Raw genomic sequence first — 26,217 nt, 5'->3', positions numbered from 1 at the left:
ATGTTCACATGGCAACTGTTTCAAGAAAATACTAGAGCAATTTGCAAGCAATTTTGTAATGTGTAAACATTGGAGTACTGATTGTATTTAGGAGGCAGTGTTAACGTATCTAAACAAGCGCTTAGATAGATACTTACTCAAGTTAATGATATTTAAATATTGATGTCGAACTGAGTACCTACAACACAAGCCTTCTTGAACTTACTGTGGAGCTTAGTCAATTTGTGTAAGAATGTCCAATATTTATTTTATTGATTCATCCCTAAGAGTAAAATCTTTACCAGCTTCTGTTAGCTAAACTTTAATTTTGCTGCCATTTGTTACGTTGAATTTAAGCAGAGCAAGTTAAAAACAGTAAATGGGTCAACCATTTTTCGGAGGTAAGTCATTTCTGTGGGAAAAAAAAAACAACATGACTTTATTTGTAATACCTATTGGTTGTGCCAGCAGTCACCGGGGAATACTCAACTATTTATACTCGTAAGTAATCTTACTATAATTTGATTTGGTATGTATTCCAAAACATTGGTATATCAAAGTATAATTTAAATATCACTCCCACCAATAAATGGTTTTTAAAAGATTAAATGTTATTTATTTATTTCTATGCTTTATGGAATTGGCTTGAGGTTGCAGTTTTACAAATTTCCTATAAGCTAATATGTTTTTTGTATTATTTGTAATGCTAGCAAGCACCGAGGAATACCTATTTAAATATTTTGAAGTAATCTTACTATAATTTAATAGACAAATATATCAAAATATCATTTACATATCACTCTCACCAATAGTTTTTTTACAAGATTAAATGTTATTTATTTCTTTGCTTCATAGAACTGGCTCGAGGTGGCAGTTTTGAAAGGTACCTATCCATTTTGGATTCACGCCAGCAACGAACTGATACTAAATCATACCCGTCGACGCATTATAGTGTTTACTCCTTTCGGGATATAGGTTATAGCTGCGCGCAACTACCTATCTGAACTTAGTATACAAACAAGTTTAGTTTTATAATAAAAATAACAAAATGAGCTTCAGGCGGCGGAAAGAAGAAAATACAAAATACTTATCAACGCACATGATCACGCCTAGAGAATACATAATAATGCCGAGATTGAGAGAAGTTTGTGACCGAGGAGAGAATGGCTAACCCAGGTGTCACTGGGGCGACCGTAAGGAGGCAGATCGGTAGCAGCTATTAGCATGAAGTTGCTTAGGATTGGAATAGTGGCATGCTATTTTGAAGACAAAGCCCCTTTTTGGATCGCTAAGTCACAACAATTAGTAAAATCTCAGCAAAGTTCTTAGTACGCTTTTTGAGATGGAGTACAAGTTTGAATGTTTGCTTTCGTACAGCCCTAAACTACATTTGGACTGGGTAAAGTTAAAAAGAAAATTAGGCAGCAGTATCCATAAATATCAGGAAAAGAAGAGATACAATTTTTTTGTTATATTTATGGCGCACGTTTAGCACCTCCATCCAATAGTTACTTACTACAAAAATCACTACGATAGTACACGTTATGAAAGCAAGCCCAGAAGCATTGAATAACATGGCGTTTGGCGCAACGCCAACCATCGCCACACTGGGGGCCAATTTCGGAACAATTTACATGGCAAGACAACGTGTTTAACATAAACGGGGATGAACGCCGCTTAAGCCCGTATTGCCAGGTGCAAATTGATAAAATTCGCTGGTTTGGGATATTAATATTATACTTTGGGATAATAATTATTAAACGAACTGCGGCCTTATAGAACCATGTAAAAAGTACTTAAACCAAACCTTGAACTATGTTCATAACAGGGCATATTAACAGATTTAAGGAAAAAGGAGAAAGTGTACAAAAGTATTGTAGACACACTATTAGCTCAGTAAAGATTGAATACGTTTAATTTAGTTTGATATATCATTAAAATACTAAAGTTTTGCCAGTTGCTACGTTGAATTTAAACATACATTCAAAGCAGGGGCCTAGCTACCCCGGGCCACGGGGGCCCCCAACGTGCGTTTTTGTGAGAAATCTTTACCCTTCCTAAGGGCCCCCAAACAAATTTTTATACGGGGCCAACCAAGGCACGCTACGCGACTGATTCAAAGTAACTTTTTTTGAAATCTGATGAATCTTCTTGCATAATTTTCCGAATGATAAAACTACTATCATTATAATAGAAAAATAGAAAGTAAAGAGATGGATAAAAATCGAACTACTGTGCATATTTTTTCAAGAGACTCGTATCTTCTTAGGTGTATTAGTACTTCGGTTTTTAAAATATACTGTAACAAATTTACCCAACTAATTATTAAGATCAAAGGAATTTTTTTGATCAGCTCAACTTGCATAAAGCATTATTAATTCTGGTTCAACAGTTAATATTTAACATTAATCGATTATTCTAGTTTTATCGTCAAAGCCAAAATAAATTAGTTTAATTTATAGACGAACGAATGAAAAACAAAACTACCTACTCCTAATTATACGTAGCCGCCACGCCATGTCCCAGTTTCAGTACAAAATTAAATGAATGCAATCAACTCTAAACTGTACCGCAAATCTGATTAAGCCCAACTGCCATTAGACTACTCCACGTGCGTTTTAATCCACATTACTATAGTACAGAATAGCATATTATGTACGAAAATCAGGTCAGTTACGACATTTTAACCATACGAGGTTGAAATGTATTGTAATGTAAATATTACGCTCTCATTCAAATGAGCAGTTAAAACACAACCCTGCTGTAATTTGACAAAGGTTCAAAATGAGGGCAATTTGAATCTGGGCATGATATAGCATATATATGTATATTTATTGAGCGATTACTGAGAGAATGGTGTTTAATTAAAACAATTAAGGTGGTTAACCGTGTGTACAATTGATTGCCTAAAAACCTAATCAATTTTGCCGTAAAGAAGTGCCACTTTAATAACCAATTCTAGCCACTCATAAGCTCTATTCCCTGAATTTATCTGAATTAGGATTGATCAAAAGGCGCATGTATGCACTAATCATGATACCTTCCTTTCATCCATTTTGCTAAACCTGCCTTTCATTTCTTTTTTTTTCTTTTCAACAAAAAAGCAATCCAGAAAATAAACGAACCCACAAACTAATAATCGCTTATTGATTCAAGTAACGATTCCCTTTTTCTAAATTGACTATTTAATAGAAATCGAACCGTTAGGAAAAATAAGGTAATAACAGTAGAAAGTAATATCCTATTAATTAGAGCAGCCCACGAAGAAATCCCTAGAGCACTATTCTCACGCCTCTAAAATCTAATTAGAATTGAATTTAAACTCACTGGGTAATTGATAGAATACGTTAACAATGAGCTAAGATGGTTAGCTCTTTATTATGCCTGTCACGTTCCAACAAGTATGTAAGTGCGAAAGTGACGGGCATAGTGACAAGCGATAAAAATGGAACCATTTGCGTCAATCGTGGAGTGGCAGCACTGTTGTTTAACCCCCGACGCAAAAAGTAGAGTGTTGTTTGACGCCAATGTCTGTCAATCTGTCTGTGGCATCGTAGCTCTCTAACGGAGGGGCCGATTTCGATACGGTTTTTTTCACGTGAAAGCGGGATTTCTTGCGGTGCTTTTTAGCTTTATTTTATAGAAAAAGATTCAGCAGCTTAAAGAGTATAAGCTCATTTCCAAAATGATGTAAGGCATTTTTACCATAAGATTGATTTTGTTAGCATATAGCGTAGAGGTTTTTGTAAAAAAAAATAGTTATATGCTCACTGTGGCTGTCACGTTTGTCGGCCATGTTTAACAGCGTTCGATATCGATTTACTATTTTACCTTTACCTTTCTGATTTTAAATTAATTTTAATACCGGTATTAATTGATTGATGAACAAGTTTTTGTAGCTATTTCAAGTAATCAGTCAGGGGACAATAGTAAGTTGCTGGCGAAGGTTTATATCTAAAAGAAAATGCATATTTGGTACATTTACAATTATGGTTTTATAAAGTGACCCAGGAGACGTTCCCACAGAAACGAATAACCGGAAAAAGTTAATTAACCAAGTTAGTATTTTTGATATAAACACAAACTTAAACAAGACGTAAGATAGTGCTATAAGATAGTGCTATAAGTTTTTTTTTAAATTTAGTCTTAGCTACCAGAGCATTTTATTTTTTGTATTTTTTCAAGATCCAATGTGGCTGCATCATGGTCACTTGTGACAGTTGTGACGTCGCATCATTAAATGCGACGTTTTGAGTTAAAACAAAGTAGGTAGGTAGATAGGTACATTGCTTGCTGAATTATTTTATATGGAAAAATAAAAGTCGTCCATTTTTTATTAAGCCTGTGAAAGTGTGTTCATTACAGCCTAAACTAACCCTTTGATTATGCGGTCTTATGAAAAATACACGCTATATATTTACTAAAAATGCCAAATAATGAGGCATTTCTAAGAGCCTTCTGTAATTATCGTATGTAATTAGAAACTTGTAATTAATATGGCACACATTACAATGAGCATCCCGCGCAAATTTAATTAATATTTCTACTCACAAGAGTCATCCCGTAAAACCCTCACAAACCCGCTCGAAAAAAACCCAAAATAAATCATTTCACCACATCTTTGTTTGCGGTGGTTGACTTTGCTGGGCCATTGTTGCCTTCGTAAAGCCTCGATTTAACACAATCCGGGATTCACAAAACCCTTTTTTGTGTTAAACACTAAAAAAGTTACACAATTTGCTTGTAAAAAATAAATGTCTGGAAAAAGTAATTGTCCTTAACATAGACATGTCGTAGTATTAACGTGTGTTTTCTCTTTCGTAAATTGTTTATGTCAGAGTCACATCTGCGCATAGTCTGGCAACATTGTCCTAATGACATTATCTATTTTGATAGTACATTATATAAAGTAATTGCAACAATGTGGACACGAATATGAGAAATCGAATATAATTTTCTTCCTTCTTTCTTTAAAATTATTTGTGGAATTATCAAAAGAACATTTATATGTGGCGAGAAAAATGTTTATCATGAAATATATCTTTACATGTTTGTGACCATTTTTTTAAACCAGCCAGGATAAAGAGGTGTAATAGTCTCTTCAGCCAAATATGGCAAGATAAGTATAAAAAACTTATAATAAAGGACAGCTAGAGGCGATCTGTTGGGGAGTAACGACCCCACGGACCCGAGTGCTCCCGAGAGTTGATCAGGGTCTCCGTCTCCGGCGTGTCTTTGTCGGTCGGAGTGGACCCCAAGGGGACCCGCAGGACTCTCAGCTCTGGCTTGCCTTCACTGGCGCCATATGCTCCGGGGGTGAAAGTGAAAGATGAATTAGACGCGAGTTGGCACGGTGGCTGTTATCAGCCACTGGGTAGAAAGCGGCGCACACCTCTCTACACCCCTGAGCCGCTCACACCGGTGTTGCTCCTGGTCGTCTTCACGGCGGCAATTTCAGGGGTCCTTCTAGTGGGCGGCGAGGCACCGCCTGCCTCGATAACTAGTGAAAACATTGTTATGGCAGGTATCCGGACGTCTTTGCAATAACCCAGTCTCATTTTCAACCCAAACTTCAGTTCATAGACCGTTATACTGTTCAAGTTTTCCTCAATAGTCCCAATGCCTACTGCGACCGGTTCATAGGTGACTATTGTTGCGCCTGTGAACGGGTTCCAGCAGGCATTTTACATGACTTTAAAGCTCTCCAAGGGGCCTTTACGTGTTAAATCTATATCCCCACGCAAGCCTATCAAAAGACCGGGATTTATAGGCCCGTGAAATCCAAGGAGATACAATAATAATTATAAAAACTACTAAGTCAGTCGTAAGTAAAGAGAATAAGAGTGAAAGCCCATGATGACTATGATAGAAAGAATATCATTATGATAGTGAAAGAATGTCATTATAAACATCATATTTTCATAAAAATGAAATTAACGATGATATTGCCACACTTTGTTCTTCCAAATATCACGCAGAGTTAGCTTGGTCCGAAACTACTAATTTCCTCGTGGTCAAGGATCATAGTCATCCTTGACCACGAGGAAATTAGTAGTTTCGGACCAAGCTAACTCTGCGTGATATTTGGAAGAACAAAGTGTGGCAATATCATCGTTAATTTCATTTTTATGAAAATATGATATTTATAATGACATTCTTTCACTTTGTTTTTTTCACGTTGATGCAAATTTAGCTTTGACTGACTAGATAAAGAATGAAAGGTTTTCGAACGATTTGAACTTTAAGATACTTACGTCAAAAATTAGGTCTCGATACGATATGCATCGGATATGTCAGTGTCAACACTGGACGTGTCTTCAAACAAAAACGTCACTTTTGACACTGATATGTCCGATCCATATCGGATCTAGACCTCATATTTGACCCTGCCTATGAATCGAATCCCGGTAAGAATATCTGTTTGTGTGATGAGCGCAGATATTTGTTCCTGAGTCATGTGTTTGTATATTAAAACTATCGTTGTCTGAGTGCCCATAACACAAGTCTCCTTGAGCTTACTGTGGGACTTAGTCAATCTGTGTAAAAATGTCCTATAATATTTATTTATTATTAATATTTCACGTATCTTAAACTTCTAATCGGGCTGAATGTCTATCAAGTCATATGTCGTCTGTATAGTCATTCAATAAGCACTAGTTACTGCTGTATTAGTCAGTAAAATATTCTCCCACGGCACCCATACTCTCACCTATTATACATAAGAACGTCTGGCTTCCACAGTTTGTTGGGTGTGATGCGCAGGTCTTTGACGCCGCCGTATTCGCTATCGTTCCACCTCAGGTTGTAGTCGTTCCATTCCTGTCACACGCAAGTACTTATTAAAGTGAGAGTAAAGGATAGCAAATTACGAAACGTTATCATGATTCGTTAATACCGTTTGAAAATGAAACTCGAATACCTGCGAGTAGATGTTGAGCTCTTTAACGTGAAAACTTAAAAGTAATATCAATAAGTACATAATAATTGTAAAGAAAAGAGCACATGTCTTAGAAAGTTACTTAAATATTAGAACAACTTGCCAACATCTGTATTACAAAATATATTACTTTTAATTTTTTACAAAAAAAAATGTGATACTTTGAATAAGTATAGGTATTATGAAAACGCTCGCAAGTAAATTATTTGATGAGAAAAATATTTTTGAAAACCAATTTTGAAGACTCGTGCATTGAAATTTATTGAATCTATTTAAAGAAGACGATAAAAACATAAGGTGTAAGATTAAAAGCGTACATACAATATGAATTTTACGAGATATAAGAATATTTCTGGTACTTACTTACAGAAATCCATTTTGCTGGTAATACCTAATCAGTAACTCGTATCTACTTAGCAAACTGGAAGTTTTATTCAAAATTATCGTTTTCGATTTTTTTCGACGAGCGCCTTAACCATAACCCGCTAATGACGTCATAATGTAGCTCGGGGCTCGTTACGGCCTCTTTAATTAGACCTCCGGCATTCGCCAGATTTCATTTATTTCTACATTTTTGGTTACATTATAAAATATTACCATTGTTAAAAAGTTATAAAGTAATTCCCTTTTCACTTTAAAATAGATAAAACGGATCGAAAATACGAATCCAATCCTTTCTGAAGCAATACTGTGATTTTTTTAAACATGCAAAATTTCTGCGTTTATTTCATACAGGCAAAACGTTTAAACGAGCCACAGACAACGTAATCTTCAAAATTGTTTCCCAATTACACCCAGCTGGCTGAATACAGATACAATAACGTGTACATGCGCGTTGCAATATAACCTGCTTAGATACAACAAAGCAACTGCTACCAACTTCGCCATATTACAAAAGTTAGGCAAGTTAGCTGTGTCTCTGGTGTTTGCGTTATGAGGGGTCGTCATGAACTGTCAGAACTTGACAAGTATTTCAGCGGGCCAGGGTTGAACGTGTTAGAAACGGAACCATAGAATTATTAAGTCGCACGTTTAAAAACATAAATTTAATCGAAGAAACATTAATATTTTTATATCAATGATTTTTTTACAGTTGATTTTGTACTTTGACTACTTCGAGTTTTTGATTTTGTCTCTTCAACCTAGCGTTTTCCCGGCCTAGCACCAGAGTCCACTTTCCTACTCAATCTTCTCCACTTTGCCCGGTATCGGCAGAGGGAGAGGGAGGGAGAGAGGTGTGAGATTTTTCTTCCATTTCCGCTATCACGCACGACGTCCAGCCAGCGCAGCCAGCGCTTCTTAGGTCTACCGCGGCCGCGTGATCTAGGGCCTTGGAGAAACAACTCGAGGCATCTATTTCCGACGTAGTCTACCGGTCTGCGGCTTATATGGTCATACTATCGAAGGCGACTTTCCTGCAGCTACGTCGAGGCTGCCACAAATGTGGTCGTTACGTATCCCGTATCCCGTAACGCCACACATCCATCGCAACGTCTTTACCTCTGTGGACATGTCTTCAGAGGACAGGCCAGGTCTCGCTACCATATAGTAATTAATCAATATATTTTTCTACGGGTTAAATACATGTTTCTTAAAATTTTCATGTAGCTGGTAAATTTGAAGGCGTTTACTTATTGCGTTTTATAATGTTTTTCTGGATATTAAAATAGTTACGATAATTCTGTTTGGCACATTGGTACTCGATGCTAGTCTAATTCTAACATCGCACAAATCACAAAGCCAGTTAAAGCCAGTACTGATTAATGAATTTCACGATTGTATACGACAGTCCAAGGGGAAATCCAGATTAGTGTAATTTACAAAACTGCGCAGACAATTAATCTCAATAAAGCAGTAAACACGCCATATTTCAATATAATCACGCTGTGAGTGGCGCCATTTATACAAGTTTGGTGCAAACTTCGATATTGCTGTGGTGGATTGTATTTATCGCCCGCAACACACTTCAACCCAAACCATAAATGCCTTTCAAATCAGAAACCTACATAATATTGACACAGTGAATGTAATATAGCTAAATATGTTAATATATACTAAAATATAACGTTCCATTTTAGTGTTTAAAATTAAGCGCATAGTAATTTTTAGGGTTCCGTACCCAAAGGGTCAAACGGGAGACGGAGACGGGTATTACTGAGACTTCGCTGTCCGTCCGTCCGTTCGTCCGTCTGTCACCAGGCTGTATCTCATGAACGGTGATATGATCTGTTGCCGCTATAACAACAAACACTAAAAACAGAATAAAATAAATATTTAAGCGGGGCTCCCATACAACAAACATTTTTTTTCCGTTTTTATAAATAATGGTACAGAACCCTTCGTGCGCGAGTCCGATTCGCACTTGCCCGGTTTTTTTTAGTTAACGTGTAGCTCGCGTATCCGAAGTAACTCAAAGATTTCAATTTATTCATTGGCTTTAGAGACAAACAAGTAAAACATAGATGTATTGTACATTATGATATACATAAAGTATGCATAATAATATGCGCTTCTTGGTAACATTTGCTTTTTGTTTTTACATAAAGTATCTGGCAAAGCTTTCCAAAAACGCTAAAATAGGAGTCGCGTAACTGGAAATTTCGTAAATTTTGTCATCTGTGTTCAGCCAGTTGGTACGCGTTAGAGTGAGATAGATTATTCGTTTCAGCGCGTCGACTCCCTCACCAAGCAATTGAGACATCAAAGAGAACATTTATTTATAAGCCAATGTCGTAACGTGGAAATTTTGCTTAAAGAAGGACTCTCCGATTTCAATGTTATTGAGTTACAAAAACTCGTTATGACAACATGACTGTGGGTAAAGTAACTAATCCTTACCCTTCTAATATTATAAACGCAACAGTAATTGTGTCCGTCTGTCTGTTACCTCGCTTACTGAACCAAATAATATGAAATTTGATAGAGATATATTTAGAGGCACGAGGACGGATATAAGTAAGTTTTTATTAATCATTATAATCATTTCACGCAGATGAAGTCGCGGAGATAGGCTAATTTTCATATAAAGCTTGCATTTTAAACTTTACTTGATAATTTGGAAAACCTTTACCTTTAGATGAATAAAAGAAAAATAGTTTGAAATAGTCATGAAGCACATAACGAATTTTCGATAATATTCATAATAACTTATGATAAATATTTGAATGTACAACAATAAAAGCAATATCAATTCCAAATACATATTTCATAAAATACACCAGTATTTAAAAATATAATACAGTACGGAATATTACAATACCATTAGACACAGCTAGCACGGATACAAAAATACAAAATACAGTGCATGTACTCAATAAAAATAATAGAATAAAGTAATACGTATATAAAGTAGATACGTATACTGACCATTGTTTTGCAATAAACGATTTATGTTATTTGTCTTTCGTCAATAGTCAGTATAATAATTGGAATAAGAAGGTCACAAAAGCAACTACACATGCATAGGAAAGTTTCAAGTCATCATGCACCAGAAAAATATTCTCGTTTTGCACTTACAAATCTGAATATATTACAAAAGCCAATTTACTTTTTTTACGTAAAAAGACTGCTCTCCTATTTTTAACAAGACCAAGGACTTGGGGTCACTACGGTTGGGGTTTCTAAGCTGCCATTTTGGTAAATGCTAAATAATTATGTTATTTAATTCGCTTAACAAACATACCTTCAGTGCTGGAAAAAAATAAAATAAACAATGTCATTCACGCACCACGTCAACTTTAGCAGCCAGTATCAAAAGTATGTGCGTTAAGCAGATTTATTTTATCTTCTTTTTTTAATAAAGAACTAAAAAAACGCAAATTCTTACGTAAACAAAAATAAATAATTCAAATCATAAAAACTATTTTATATTCTGTTTTATTAAATTCAAATTATAACAACATAACCTTCTACCTAGACCAACGTAAACTACATTTGTACATTTTAATCAAAACTCTGCTGTCGAAAAATATAAACTTCTTTACAATATGTCGATAAAAATAATCCTGACAAAAATACCAAACGAAAACGATTAAGATACTTTTAAAACATTGTTTATGGTCCCAGCGGGGTTCGCAGGCAAACGAAACTCGGGCTTCCTCATTCCTCATTATGCCTTTACCGTAACCGTAACATTCCATGGCCATGCAGATATGAAATAACTACATCTGTAGCCAAAACAAGCGAACCCGGGATGTGCAGAGTCAATGTACAGTGGACATTCATGTCTCAACCAATAACAATGTGCATCATACAACCGTACAACAAGACACCAATATGATACTCTCAATTGACATCGGAATGCTCCCATTCAGACATTCTCCGACCCGCTTTACCACTCTCAGGACCAGCGCCGATGGCCAGTGCCACAGCCATTTAGCTATTATTTAGTTTTTATCGGATTTCGTCAACCATTAGTACATATTGTTAACGCATTGCGGATTACGCGGCAGCTTGCGACTTACAATACCAAAGTTGACCAGCCTTGTACAATGTCTTATGTCTACATGACAACCACTTACTTACCTCGCTTTTGATGATAAGTATACTAGGTAGGTACTATTATAATAAAGAGTACATAATGAGATACATAATGTCAACTACGTTGATAAGAAAGATACACTAATGGATTAGAGTGACAGCTGGCTCGTACGCAGGATGCACGAAGGGTCTACGCTACGGGCGCGGGCGCCACCGCTCCAAGAACTCTCAACAACTCTCCATTACACATAATCATGATAAAAAATCCAATACTGCCGCATATTCCACAACGCTATGCAATTTTCCATTAAATAATAACAGTCAAAGAGAGAAGAGAACGCATCGGGAGAAGGGGAACAGAGTTAGAAATCGAAAGAAGTAAACATAAACAAACACGAACGAAAAGAAAGATAAAAGAGTGAAACGAAAAGGTTAGAAATTTTATTAAATGTTAATTTAGTTTCCTCTTTTTAATCACACTTACCAATGACAGCCATATATTGGTTATAAGTAGTTGATTCTTCTCGTCCTATTGGGTTAGACGGTGTCAACAAAAACAGAAAAAGGACGCAGTCAGTATATTGATCTAAAAACTGTGACTCGACACCTTCTGGACACACAATACCGGGGGCCGGCAGCGCGCGGCGCGCGGGCGCGCGCGTGCCCACGCCTCGCGCGCCGCTCACACACAATCTAATATAGATAGGTATATTATGCGAAATGTGTACAACACGACACACCGACTCTCCATGCGACACTCGGCCGCGAAGGCGGCGCTCGACCGTCCCGCCTCCCAGAACCGTCTTCAACTGGTGCAAACACTCCAAGCGTCGTGAAGCGAGATTACATTATTGTAAGATGAGGTGCGTCAACAGTACTGTGCCATGGTGAGCGACGAAAGCGCGAGCACGGTTACGGGAGGCCGGGCGAGCGCCAGACCCGGCTCCTACCACTTACCAAGTTGAGCCAGACGTTCGTGGTCAGGATTTGATTTTTCTCATCCTTATTTTGTAAAACGAACGCGCGGCGACGCAAGAAAGGAACGAAAACACATGATGAACATCAAAACGGTAATCTGCGCAGCTGATTGATTCACCCTGAACATAATGTGCTCCTTAAATTAATCTCGTTAATGGAGGTCTATATAATATGTAGTTGTATTAAAGTCGTGATCGTTAAGCCACAAACTCATTTTAATCTCCTGGCCCCGATAAATTTGCAGAAGAAGCAGTAATCCGTTTTATAGCAAGATCTCGTTAAGGGAAAGCAATTAAATACGAGATCTTCACCGAACAGAGGTTTTGTGACGACTAGCGTTTTATGACCGGACTAGTAGAAAGTTGTTTTATCGAATTAATATACTTATAATTAGATTGGTTTTGGATCGAGTTATGAGATTTTGGCAACATCATATTTAAAAATTACTGATATGACATAATTTTTTATTCAAAGTAGTATTCATCGATTTGTACTTTTCAACATACTTTTTAATGTTTTATTTTTGAGTAGGTAAATATAAAGATAAACCTTTCTGAATGAAAAAAATTAAGCAATAATTAGGTATTTTTTCACCATGTTTTAATGGTTTCTTTATTTAATGGCGTATATTAAGGTACTTAATGTCAGGGATACGCGTTCGTTTGAAATTAAACATCTTGCAGTAGACACCCTAAGCCCTGAAAATGATAACTCCACCGTGCCATAATGGCCGACTCGGCCGAACGCCGCGAACGCGGGCTTAATTAATATAAATGCGGGTAGCTAATTCATTAATGAGGCGTCCCTGATTCGGGACGTTATAAAATAAAATTGTCGAAACCCCTTTCAATTTACCGGCCAAAAATATTGCGCATTTTTTTTGTAGTAGACAAATGCTTTATTTCCATAATAGATATACACAGATGTATTACTATTGATTACTAAAATAAAATTCAATATGGACCCTTGAGGCATTCTACCAATGATGCTGGTGGCATTTCCTTGATGCCCTATTTAATATTTTGTCATTTGAATGTGATTTTGAGGAAAGAATTCGTCCGAGAATGGGTAATCGAATTACTACAATGACCCAAGAAAATTGTTAGTGTTTATTGTTAAATTCTCGTCCGACTTTAAATCAGATTAACCTTCTAGCTGGTACCAAGAAGTATGTTAAAATAATTATTACAGTACATATGGGGCTACTTTATAGCACTAGTGCGAGAAGTAGCATATTACGTTACTGTGTCGAACATTTAAAGGGCCATATGTACTGTAAAACGTTGTACGATACATGTGCGAATAGGTAATTCGCAACTCGTGTCGATTTAAAACACTCCCTTCGGTCGTGTTTTAATTTATCGGCACTCGTTTCGAATTTCCTATTTTTCGCACTTGTATCGTAATGTACTATTTTATAAAAATAAAAAACTTTTATAAAAAGGCTGTTTCCTCCTCCACAATTGCACCAAGGGCAACAAACAGCACAAGCACCTTATTTTTTGTTTATATTTACTTCGTAAAAATATTTGATCAAGCGTAAAATTTTCCTCTAATTTGTAAAGTAAATCCACTCTTTCAACCCCGAGTAAGTGCTAGCTGCTTCATTCCTTTTTTCAAACATCAGATACAACATTTTACGCAGTTCGCATTAGGAAAACATGGCAATGTAAATGCTTGGAACGGAACGGCAAATAGGCACAGTTTTCTTTCCCTGCCCCGCTTCCATTCATGTTTTGAATAGGATATTTTGAAACGAAAACCCGTATGTTGCTAGCCTTTTATCACAAAGGCCCGGTTTATAATAAAAAGGTTTCTTTGCTATTAAAATTTTACGGCTTCATTTATTTTTAATTAAGTCAAGTTTTCATTTAGTCCAACACGTTCGGAAGACGCGCTTTTGAGAAAAGGGAAAAATGATACACGAGTCACCGCCTCCAGCACTTTGTCTGCGACCGCACTCTTTTCCTCCCGTTTTGAAGCAAGTTTTGTTCCATTTTCACCCCAGCAATCCCTTGAACATTCTAGGTCCCACTAAGATCGTTAACTGGATTTCATTCAGACGTTTCAATTTTCGCGGGTGTTTTTCGCATTTTCGAGTTTCGGAACGTGCAAATCACGGACCGGATATCCCGAAGCGTGTTCGGCTTAATTTATCGATAGACTCGTTCAAGTGTACATTTAACTTTCCACAGGCACGTTTCTATTTCACAAAACTCGATTTGTTTTTTCAATTGCCGGTTGCGGTTTTGTTTTAACACTCTGCATTTTATTTTTTTAAGGTCGACCTCCATTATTGTTTCGTGCCTAGATCCGGTTTTACTTTTACTTTTAAAACCAACACAAGACAAAAAATATTTGTACATTTACGGCAGTTATTAATCATAGTGAAACTATTGACTAAGAAATGAGTAATCCAGTTTTAAATGCCTTTAAACGAGTCCAAGTGTCAGTAAGTACTAAAATAAATTAAACTAAACACTTAGCTTCAAGCTTTGCTTTCAAAACAGATATTTTATAATTTGAGCTCGAGGTGAATAAAAGAGAAAGGTGAACACTAGAGTCGTGTAAAAACGCTTAACTGTAATCCTCAAAGCACTCTCGGCGGTGCATCCAGTAATCTGTCATAAAAGCACCCATTACCTTAACCGCACTTTTAACTCAATTTTGTCGGAATACGTTGCTTGCTTTATATTAATTTCAAGTAATTTACTGGAGCGGTGAGAATTTCAACTTATTTTTTTTATGTATAAACTTATGTGTTATGTTTAATTAAACAACCAACAGGTTACCAAATGCCCCGGTTAATAAATGCCGTAAATACAAGATTCCACTGATCTCTAATTCGATTTATTTTTTTGAATTAGGTCCTTATTTCAAAATAAAGATAATTAATTATCTTCACTTTTTGCTAAAATAAATATTGAATATGTTAATTCGTTTTTAGAGTGTATACTTTACTTATCAATACAGATAAATACATACTTGATATCCGTGTATTTACTCTGATGTATGTATACCGAATATATTTGTGTTTTTATCAACCAAAGACAATTGAGTAACACGAAATCATTACATCTTTAGGTTACCTTTTATTTTATGTTTATTTATCACATATGATCAGAGATCGGACAAATTAGCGTCATTGCTCGCAATAATGTGGACATAACTCCAAAATTGATTAAAAAAATAATCATTCTTTTTTCAATTCGAACTGTTTTATGTTTATTTCTGTACTATTAATGGATGTATTTATTAATCAAGTAACATATTATATAACTAAAAAAACGAACAAAATAAATAAACTAATTATTAATATTAAAACTAAAATATAATAGAACTTAAAATAAACTTATAAATAAAAATGCTCCCCAGGTCACCTTCATGCATTATGGTACCCAGAAGGCTGGCAGCGTTTATTTAATTTCTTACCTAAGATTTAATTTTGATTCTTTCTTTTCTAGTCAATAAATAATACAAAGATTTCTTATAATGTAAAAGAAATGTGAAATGTAAAAGAAAATAATCAGTAATTTTTCTAAAAATAACTAAATAAATGACTAAATGACTAAATTTTCTGATAATTAAATGATTAATTTTTTAATCACTTTTGAGTCATATCCACATTATTGCGAGCAATGACGCTAATTTTTCCGATCTCTGCATATGATTCAACCTATAGATGCGTAGAATATTTTTTACCGATCAATGTCATTTACGACCATAAAATGTAATGTTACTAAGTTATTTATCAGAGGTTAAATGCATTAATTTGAAAGTCAGATTTAATTTCGTTACTGAATGCCACATTGATCAATAGGTACACATTTAGCTGTGTACGTGAAAAACTCCACAGTATATATTTAGTGCTAGGAAAAACGCGTCTGCTTCATAATTTCTAAATTTCCATGAAGCTATAAGGACATTTCTAAATTAGGAGTCACTTTCCCCTGCAGCTATAACCAGTTGATAAATACCTTTGCCATTATAACCAACCTTTACTTAGATATAGCGAAAATAGAACAAAGATGAATCCTTTGCTAGAATAATGGAGATGGGAAAGAGTTCTGCATTAAGCTTATTAGTAAACACAAGTTTTAAATGCCTAATTCAACCTGACAATTCAGGGTACAAGACTTAATAAAATAAAAAGTATGGCGTGGTTAAAATATTTACTTTCCGTTAAGTTAGAAGAAGCGATACCTTAGTCTCTTTAACGAGTCTTACTATACATACTCGTACAATTGAATCTCATTACAATATTTACGACCTATTATTTTAACCTCCTAAGTACTAGTAACCTCCTAATAACTATTTTAACATTCAAAAACAAAACAATTGCTTCTGGGTCTCAGGAGGGTGATAAGGCCATTTCGTGGCACATTATAACACACGTGGCACATTATTATTTTTAATTCTTTTTGTAATGTGTAAATGTATAATGTATATGGAAATGATTTTCTGGAATAAATTTCATTCATTCATTCATTCATTCATTCATTCATTCATTCATTCATTATACTTTCTAAGTTTTTGTTTTATTATGTAATTTGTCTTGTTTGTGTTTACGAATAAAATAATTCTATTCTATTCTATCTGTCTCTATTTTCGCTATAACTAAATAAACTGCGCAAAATCTCACGTGTCTACACTTCAAACGTTTAATATAAAACTTGAAAACGACAGTTGAAACGCGCGTCAATTGAGAATAGGTGACATTTACTCGTAGATGGCAACTGCCGCTACATTACTGTTGAAACATTACTGCCCCGATTAGAACGTTAATTCCGTGGGTTTAAATATTTTTCGTTGTCTTGGTTTGGACTACTATATGTCACGCTTGTATTTTATCAAATAAATGAAAAAAGACGCGTGCCATTGCATGTCTTTTTAATTGTAGATTACATTTAAAATGAGAAAAATTAAAAAAAAAAAATTTCATGATATCCAAAAAGCTGACTCACACTTTTTGGGGATAAAATAAAGATAATGAATAGAATTTTGACCGCCGTTACTCATTTCATCAAGGAAATTGACAGTGATAGTCCGCGTCTAGATCACAGCAGTAATATCGAAACTAATGCAGCTGCAGTTCCTGTCCGAATATCACCTTTAGGCTTGGATAATGATCGGCAGTTGGTAATTAAAGGTGAATCACATGGAACTTGGCTGTATAGAACTTACACCCAAACAGTACCTAACGTAGAATAGCAACATACTTAATTTATTTCAATTGTCGCTTTCAAATGTACACTCTCGTCCTATAAATATATTTTTTTAATGGCTCCGAAAGCGCGGGCAAGTCAAGTGCGTTAATGTAAGTGACCTAGAGATATATAAAAACCATTTATGATTTTTTTTATGAGGAAGTACAAGGTCAACACACACCAGTTGCATATGGAGAAGCTCCGGTGACACAGACAAAGTCAACACCATTTGCGTTGCATGCCTGTGATAAATATAAAGGTATGCAGCACTTATATTGTGACATCTGTCATATATTTTCATACATACATATCGCTATATTATTCTGATTTACCAGCGCTTTCGACTCGCTCGAACTCAGTGAGCAATTATTACGAGATTAAGTATAACTGAATTTAAACTATCGTGACTCGTACTAACATTAGGCTAATTTTACGGCTTACTCACGTATTTTTAGTCACTCAAGCGACTTGTTTTAGGAAAAACTTGGTCTTAATTTTCTCTAACAGTGCATGAGCAGTGACCACGACAGCCGCGACATGTTTGACTAAAAATGCGTGAGTTAAGCCGCAAATTTAGCTTAAGATAATAGCCACTCAGTTTAAACATTGATATCGAACTCACCACATCTATGATCTGCTGAAGCGTCAGGCCGAACTTGACTTCGAGCGGCTCGCTCTCGTTGGCCACCGGTCGCTCCAGCGTGTTGTATGACGCCAGTAGAGCGTTCAGTAGACGCTTCTCGTGGGGACCTTGCTCCGACACTGGAATAGGAGTCGTTTATTAGTATCGCTGTAACCGCAGTATGTAGATTAGCGTATCAGACTATGCGTCAAAATTCTCAACCAACTTTACTTTACCAAAGAATATAATTATGTTTCTATAGTAGCACAATTAAACTGTGGAAGATGCTTTTGAAAGAGTTATCTAGAGACGTAATGTGTGTAGTACGCCTTACCCACACACGTGCATAACTTATAACGGCATTTACTTGTTATTTAAAACACAATAAACCTATACTGTAGTCGAAATAGTTCTCCTTTAACGCCCCACGTCACATGGCAACCCTGCCAGTGTGGCCCTGTGTTGATTGTGCGTGTGTGATATGGGATATTGAAACAGACAACTTGGTTCGAATGTAAACATTTATGACTTAAATAACACTTACAAGCGCTTATATACGTTTAGGCTATGCTTGTGTGTGGGTAAGGCGTAGTACACACTACAAGGAGGCAGATACTTTTAACGCATTGTTTCATCCGCTATTGCTGATTTTTGTAGTATTACTTTTTTTTAGGCTTAGCCAAGATGCCAATCGTTAATGGAGAATGCCAATCGAAACTGAAATCGTTTTTAGAAATAGTCACGTGACTTTTCCTAACATCTTTCATTATTTTCATTTAGCGTTTCTCGATGTACAATTGTCATCTTAGCTAGGCCCCATGAAAAGTTATCCTGTGCAGCGGTTCCACGTGAATGTATATTTTTAATCGCGCGGCCACAATATTCTGTGTACGCTTCCATTATTATTCTGGCTACGTTAGGAACCGATGCATTAATTAAGCTTTAGCACGCTAGGGGCAGATTATTAAGATGGACAGTTGCACCGGCTATAAAGTTCTCTGCAGACTTCAAGAATTTAATTTTGTATAGAGATATGCAAGATGCGGTTTCCAAAATGTTCGAAAGGTTTACGGGAAGCTTTACAGAAAACATAGGACATTTTCATTTTGGCGATGAAAATTGAAAAGTTTCCGAAACTTGAGATGAATTTAACGGAAAAATCAATTGAAAAATCAAGAAATCTGTAGAGTGTAGAGACTGCCTTGGAGTAAAGGATGGATGGATATTGCCGCTTGCGTGCCAAAGCTCTAACGACTTAGAATAAAATGATATTATCATTACTTATTTTACTCTCATCTCTCATTCGTATATGCCAGGAGGTAGAGAAACGAGTGCCGCCATTATTTATATAGAATTAAATTGATTTTTTATATGAAGGTTTACTTTTTCTCCTTGCTAATAAAATTGTGCATAATCATATAAATGATGTCAATTGATAAGAACGTTTAACATAAATTGCTATAACACATAGACTCATGTAATATGACAAGGTCCAAAGGATAAACAGTTTAAACGGGTTTGCTATTTCAAGTATTAATAAATTATATTGTTGTTTTACGATAAGGTACTCAATAAAATATATCCTGTAGCCACACACACGTAAAAACTAATGCAATTTTGATTTGTTAAAATAATTGTACAAAATAAAATGTAATAGGAGGGAGACTTTTCTATTCCATAGGCATAGATAAATAATAAGTAAGCAAACATCAGATTTCTAACCATATCTCTTATTATTTTTGTAGTCGTCACCTAGCGTCAAGTAGCGAATTTATCAGTACCGCTATTTGACGCTAGATGTCGACTACGAAAATAATAAGCGTATTGGTAACAAAACTGATGTATGGAGTGAGCACTCTATGCTTACTTATTTCTTCATGTCCAGGTGGCCGGCAAGAGGATATTTTACTATATTGAATACATTTTCCTACTTCAAAGCGCAACGGATCACCTATGCTATGTCTGAGCGCTGGAAATGCCACAGATATATTAAATATATCTGTGGCATAAATAAATTTTTACCTGTGAAGATAAAAATACGAACACTTGGATAGAACACCTTTACTGCCAAAAAGAAAAAGACAACTGAACAAAGGTACTTTTATTATACAACAAAGAAGCGACCAAGCATAAAACCACATTTACACGTGTGAACAATATATTGTGAGCTCGTAAGCCGTAACTACAACGCGTAATAGGGGAACAACCTTTGGTGGTTCATTACGTGATTATCGCTCTCTCAGCATCAGCAAGCAATTCTAACGGCACTCCTGGAACTCGATTTAGATTGAACAATTTATGGTGTTGGACTAGTTTTGATGATCGTGAAGATTGCTTGAGATATTTGCATAATTTTAATGAAAAATCGTAGAAACATCGGGACCCTTTTATGTTCTTTCACGTCAACCACGAAACAGATAAATTTGTTTTTATTACCTACACCTGTATATGTTATGTTTTGTTATTATAAGGTCAATAATATGTTATGTAAAGTACATGACATAACTTCCTGAAATACCCTACGGATTTATTTTCCGGAATTCTGAACGCATTTAACTGCGCTTTGTTTCTCATTTACAATACTAGTCATATTTCACGCCCTATCTTTTTACCGTAATTTTTATATATTTCGTTGTTGTTCAAAAGCAAACGTAGCATTTCATTAGAAACTAGATATGAGAAGAATTTGATACTTGAGTATGAGATAAATATATTTACAAACACAAATAGGATGCTGTTAAGAAAGTATCGATAACAGTTTGGATTCAATATAGAGTTACAGAGAGATGCCCATAAAACAGAATACGTATAAATATGTAATACCAACATTTCATTGAACATGAGTATGAAGTGCGTAAATATAAAAAAGAATATTAAAGTATTTTTTGTTATTATTTTGTCGTTAACGACAATGCATTGGTTACGATTAACATCTTTGTATTTAAAGTACTTATTACTGCCCCAAATATATCTGAAAATGATAGTTTTTTACCAATAACAACAAGTGCTACTACTTTTACCTTGCTCTAAGTAAAATAATCGGCAAATATACGACGTATTTTCCAGAAACATATAAGAATGCCTATACTATAATCCCTAACTAGCACCAAAAGTGTTCACCCTAAAATCAAAAGTCACCGTAAGTCTCTTTTAAAGTTCCACTTTAATCCCTTCCATTCCCAACTCAGCCCTCATCCTCATGTACCCGAAATAAAACAATCCCAAAAGCCGATTAATAAACTGCAAACCGCAGCTGTACAACCGGGCCCTGTGTTCCTATACATCGTGTGAGAGTTGATGAGTCGAGCTCTTCTCAGCACCAGTCTAACTTGAACCATAACATATATGAGTAGTTCTACAGCGTAGCAGTTTTGGATTGGATGAGGCGACGATGTCAAGTGCCCGGTATGCGATTGGAATGACCAGCCTCGATCCCTCTGGGGTCAGTTTCACGCCCGCTCTAACTTATCGCACTGCGTATCTAAATTTGTGACAATACAGTTAAGGAGCAGGGTGTTTTGATTTTTATTTTTGAGGTTTAGTAGAAAAAAGGGGCGTTTATGGTAGTATAATATTTTTAAAAAATATATAAAATTCTATTTGCCGAAATTATTAAATAAAAAATCACAAGAAACTAAAATAAATTTGCCAAACCAAAAAATATTCTACAAAACTTCGTTACAAAATTCTTCGTTTTCTGGTGGTTCTCTTTTGTCATACCTTTCACACATTGTTAACTATAATGAAAAGAAAATAAAAAGGCCTTTATGAATTTTGTAACGAAGTTTTGTAGAATATTTTAGTCGTGTTGGGTTTGGACTAGTTTTTGCACGGTCATGAGAACCGTTGTATCATTACAATGCATTATTTGCTCTGTATTAAACTGTTTGACATATAAATTAACTTATTTATTTCACAAATTCAATAATTTCTTATTAGTTAATATAGGTATTCTAGATAGGATCTACGAGTACACGACCTTGTTCTGCATATAATTCCACATAATACCCAACATTACAATGTCTATTTACCTAGTCGAACCCAACTCCAGATATAAGCCATCCTCCGTAAATTATAATTTATTTCAGCCCAAGCTTTACTATAATCCAAAATCACTCCCTGACCCAAACCCGCTAACAGAGCAGAGCTAGATTGATAACCAAAACCGGATTACTAACCCTAAGGATAGTCCCAATCCGTCCAAAACCGACTTCGGAACACCTGTAGCTATCCAGTCTCAAAACGATGCAAGTATCCCACAATATCAATAAAGATACGACCTTTAATGTGGAGTAGTATACAAATAACTGATAGTTCATGACCGTATTCTGAAGACGTAGAGATCATTTTGGCTTAGCAGTTTAGCGGTGATAAAGTTTCATTAGAGAGGCTTCGATGGCTTGGTGTGGTGATGTATGGAGCGTAAAATGTGAAATATAGGACGTGTGCGGTGGACAGCTTGAGCAACATCTACCTCTTCGACAGTATCTTTCGTTGCATGTTTTAAGTCCCTGTACTAACATCGAAGAGTCATAGATTATACAAGACGTGTAGATTTCAAGGGTTCATCGAAAAAGGAATATACGGGTTTTTAAAGGGCCAGAAACGTGCATGTAACACCCCTGGTGTTGCAAGCGTCTTTAGGACTACGGTGGCGGCTTACTATCAGGCAGGCCATATGCTCGTTACCCACCGACGTGGCATGGAAAAATAATAATTGAAAAATAAGTGTCCCTGAGTTTGAGTCGATATGTCAAACGTCAAATTTAACAGGACAGGAATTTAATTATATTAGTTGTCAAATACGAAATTGTCTTCAATGTTTATTTGATTTAAATTAAGTATTTATCATTCGTTCGTGTTAGCTGAAGTGAGTCACAGTGAGCATCGTCCGTTTGAAGTAAATTAAATCATGCAATTTCATTATGATTTTAGCCGTGCGAGAACAGAGCTCCTGGCCGAGATTAGAGTACGCAATCAGAACAATAGACGAAGGGAACATAATCAAATCTATGAATCAATTTATCCTAACAATGAGTTTCCCTGATTATGTTCATGATTTAATCATGTAGGAGTAGACAGAAGCTAGTTAATCGAATTATTGTATATACGTCAATGTTTTGATTTTTATTGGTGGTTTTATGAACTTATTTAACCTAAAAAGGTTGCATAGGCAAGGACCTTTCATTCAAGCTGGATATCCCATCTATATATTGTTAAGGCTCAAATTACGGAGGGTAGGAGGGAGAAAACTCTCATGAGAGAAAAATTGCAAGTTTCCAGCTGTCAGCTATAAAAAACAGTTCCAAATCTCTCCAGAGTGGCGCTAGAGTAGCTACAGAACATGAAATAAACTTATTGAAGGAGGAAGAAGAAGGAGTGAAGTGCGCTGTCAGTGACTTTAAATTTTGTATCTATTCTGGCACCACCTATTTAAGGTTTTCTGACGGACAGTTTTCATATACAGAGATTTTTCTGACTACCCTCAATAGCCCAAATATTTTGGATTATGAAATGAAAATGAAATGAAAGCATTTATTTCGGACAAAAACATCCATATTATGTTAGTAATGACTTACGGCTAAGTGTGTTAGTAGAAATTATAATTGCAATATGCCACGTTTCTTTCTCTAGAGTGATTTTCCTGTAAATGTAACGTAAGCTACCCCGCACATAGTAATATAAAATTAATGTTATTTCGTCCAATATATAGTAACGCGCCTCTACGAAATGTTTGAGAAGGGATATGCATCTTACATAAAATGTTCTTACGTCTAAAACTTCCTATAAACTGACACTTAACAAAAATCTCCAAGCCGATAATAGCTACTTTTTATATTTCCCAGACACAGAATGACATTTTGATTAACATTTTATTGTGATATTCAGTAATGAGCTGCATTAAATATAAAACGAGCAACCAAGTCCATCGGTATTCTGAACGGTATTATTTATTCAGCAAGCTAATGAAATTGGCGCCGGCTGGGAAACGATGCCAAACACCAGTTGCTGGTGCGTAAATTTAAGCAAACTAGTGATGGGGCAAGGGGCTGCAAGAGCAACCTCCAAATGAGAGAATAATTCCTTCAAAATGGCTGCCAATGTACCATAAACAATCGACGTGGATTCTTGATCTATTAAAATTTGACAACGGATTGGAAAACAATAAAAATTGAGACTATGTTCAAACTAAAATAATAAGACCCACTCTTCTGTCACTCACTTTCTGCTATATTTTGTTGGTATTCATTAAAGAAACTTAAACGAATAGAGTAGGTTAAATGAATGATTATAGTTTAGCAACGACACATCACTAATCAAGTAAGCAGTCCCAGTGCTAACATTATTAGCGCTCTATGCTGCGTTTTATTCCTGGCTAATTAGGCGAACAAACTTTGATATATTATATAGCCTGCTTTGACACGGCACCAGAATATAGCTTCTTTTTGAGTACGTAGATACTTCTATTGAAAATACATGTTAGATAGCATAGTCGAACTGAAACATTAAAGTTAAATAAATAAATGAACAAAAAATGAAATCAACACAAAAAAACGGACATGTACGAGTCGGACTCGCCTACCAAGGGTTCCGTACTTTTTAGTATTTGTTGTTATAGCGGCAACAGAAATAATTCATATGTGAAAATTTCAACTGTCACGGTTCATGAGATAAAGCCTGGTAACAGACGGACTGACGGACGGACAGCGGAGTCTTAGTAATCGGGTCCCGTTTTACCTTTTGGGTACGGAACCCTAAAAGGGAAAGAAAAGCATATCACACACCATATCATTTAAAAAGGGATATGATAGGATGTTTGACCTTACTTTCAATATTTTTGAAGCTAACGGAGACAGATTTATGAACGTCTGCAAAAAAGTTTAGAGTCCACCTAACACAGATTTTGAATTTGAAGTTGAAGTACTATAAATAAACCTCATATTTTCATAGCAGTCTACCGTTTGCTTTGTCGATGCAGAGTTACCATGGACTGATTCTAGATCCAAAGCAAGAACAGTCGGAAAATAACTCGTATTAAGAAAATACTAACAAAACAAATTGTTTTCATGTGAAGAAATATATGGAAATAATGTTACATATCTATCAGCCCTTCAATTCCTCGGACAGGTGTGGAAACACATAAGAATTAAACTGAGAAAAGTAACAGCTTAACTTGCGTGTCCCTTGAGTATTCGCTTTCAGGTTTGTCAACATGGGACTTGGCGCATAACTTTAAGATCCAAACTTTACTAGAAGTTTGAATTGGATATGTAAATGTAGGGAATCATAACGAAACGACGAACGATAAATAACGATCTTGTTTGTAACGAATGTATCTACGTTTGTTTTATACTACAATAGGAAATTTAAGGTTTTCTCCATAAGAACCTTGTTTTGCCTGAAACTGATGAAAACCATAACGGAATTGTGAAACAGAAATGATTTGTTTTCATTGTTAAGATTCAAATTAATTTATTTTAGAAAGTGCTTTGAGGTACGGTTAACTAATTAAGAAGCCCACAAAATGATCAACGGAATTCCGTAATGGGCAAATTATGCCTCTTACAAGATGCATTAGTGCGCTACGATTTTAATGGTATTAAAACGGTTTTCTGTTTAGAATTAGGGTTTGCATTTATTATAAATATAATAGATTGATTAAGCACCCCCTATAGACAACAGCTAGAGAATTATCATTTTAGGACACTAAAGAATGACTGACGCTACACTGAGCCGGGCCCGGGCCGAGGCGTCCGATACGTCACTTTCTATGACGGCTTTCTAAGCGCCGGAAGCTCCGACATGGCCCCGGCCCGGGCTAGCGTAAGTCATCCTTAATACATGTTGTATATGTAATATATGTATACATGTATGTATGTAGGGTCATCTGAATAGGATGTGCAAAAAAATTAATTATGTGGGAAACGAGAGTGTCGATGAGAACGGCGATGATGGTGAGTTACTTAATATTCGTACTGTTAATGGCGAGCCAATGACAGAAATAATTGACGTTC

At 35.7% G+C, this 26,217-nt stretch overlaps 1 protein-coding gene across 8 annotated transcripts in view; it reads right to left on the bottom strand.

The window, feature by feature from the left end:
- LOC133519278 (neuronal acetylcholine receptor subunit alpha-7) overlaps nt 1–26,217 on the bottom strand; it is a 185,110-nt gene that overhangs the window by 34,349 nt on the left and 124,544 nt on the right. For 6 of the 8 annotated variants that reach the window (XM_061853297.1, XM_061853289.1, XM_061853292.1 and 3 more), the window contains exons 2-4: nt 18,203–18,342; nt 11,880–11,924; nt 6,689–6,798 (exon numbers count right to left, since the gene is read on the bottom strand). In XM_061853297.1, the coding sequence (XP_061709281.1) occupies nt 6,689–6,798; nt 11,880–11,924; nt 18,203–18,342 (295 nt within the window). Of the gene's footprint in view, nt 1–6,688; nt 6,799–11,879; nt 11,925–12,352; nt 12,398–18,202; nt 18,343–26,217 lie in introns of all 8 variants that reach the window. The other 2 variants (XM_061853290.1, XM_061853293.1) reach the window with 1 other exon arrangement.

This window comes from Cydia pomonella, chromosome 6 (genome assembly GCF_033807575.1).
Source record: "Cydia pomonella isolate Wapato2018A chromosome 6, ilCydPomo1, whole genome shotgun sequence".
NCBI lineage: Eukaryota > Metazoa > Arthropoda > Insecta > Lepidoptera > Tortricidae > Cydia > Cydia pomonella.
The sequence above is the reverse complement of the archived record's forward strand: the minus strand, read 5'-3'. Positions and strand labels throughout refer to the sequence as shown.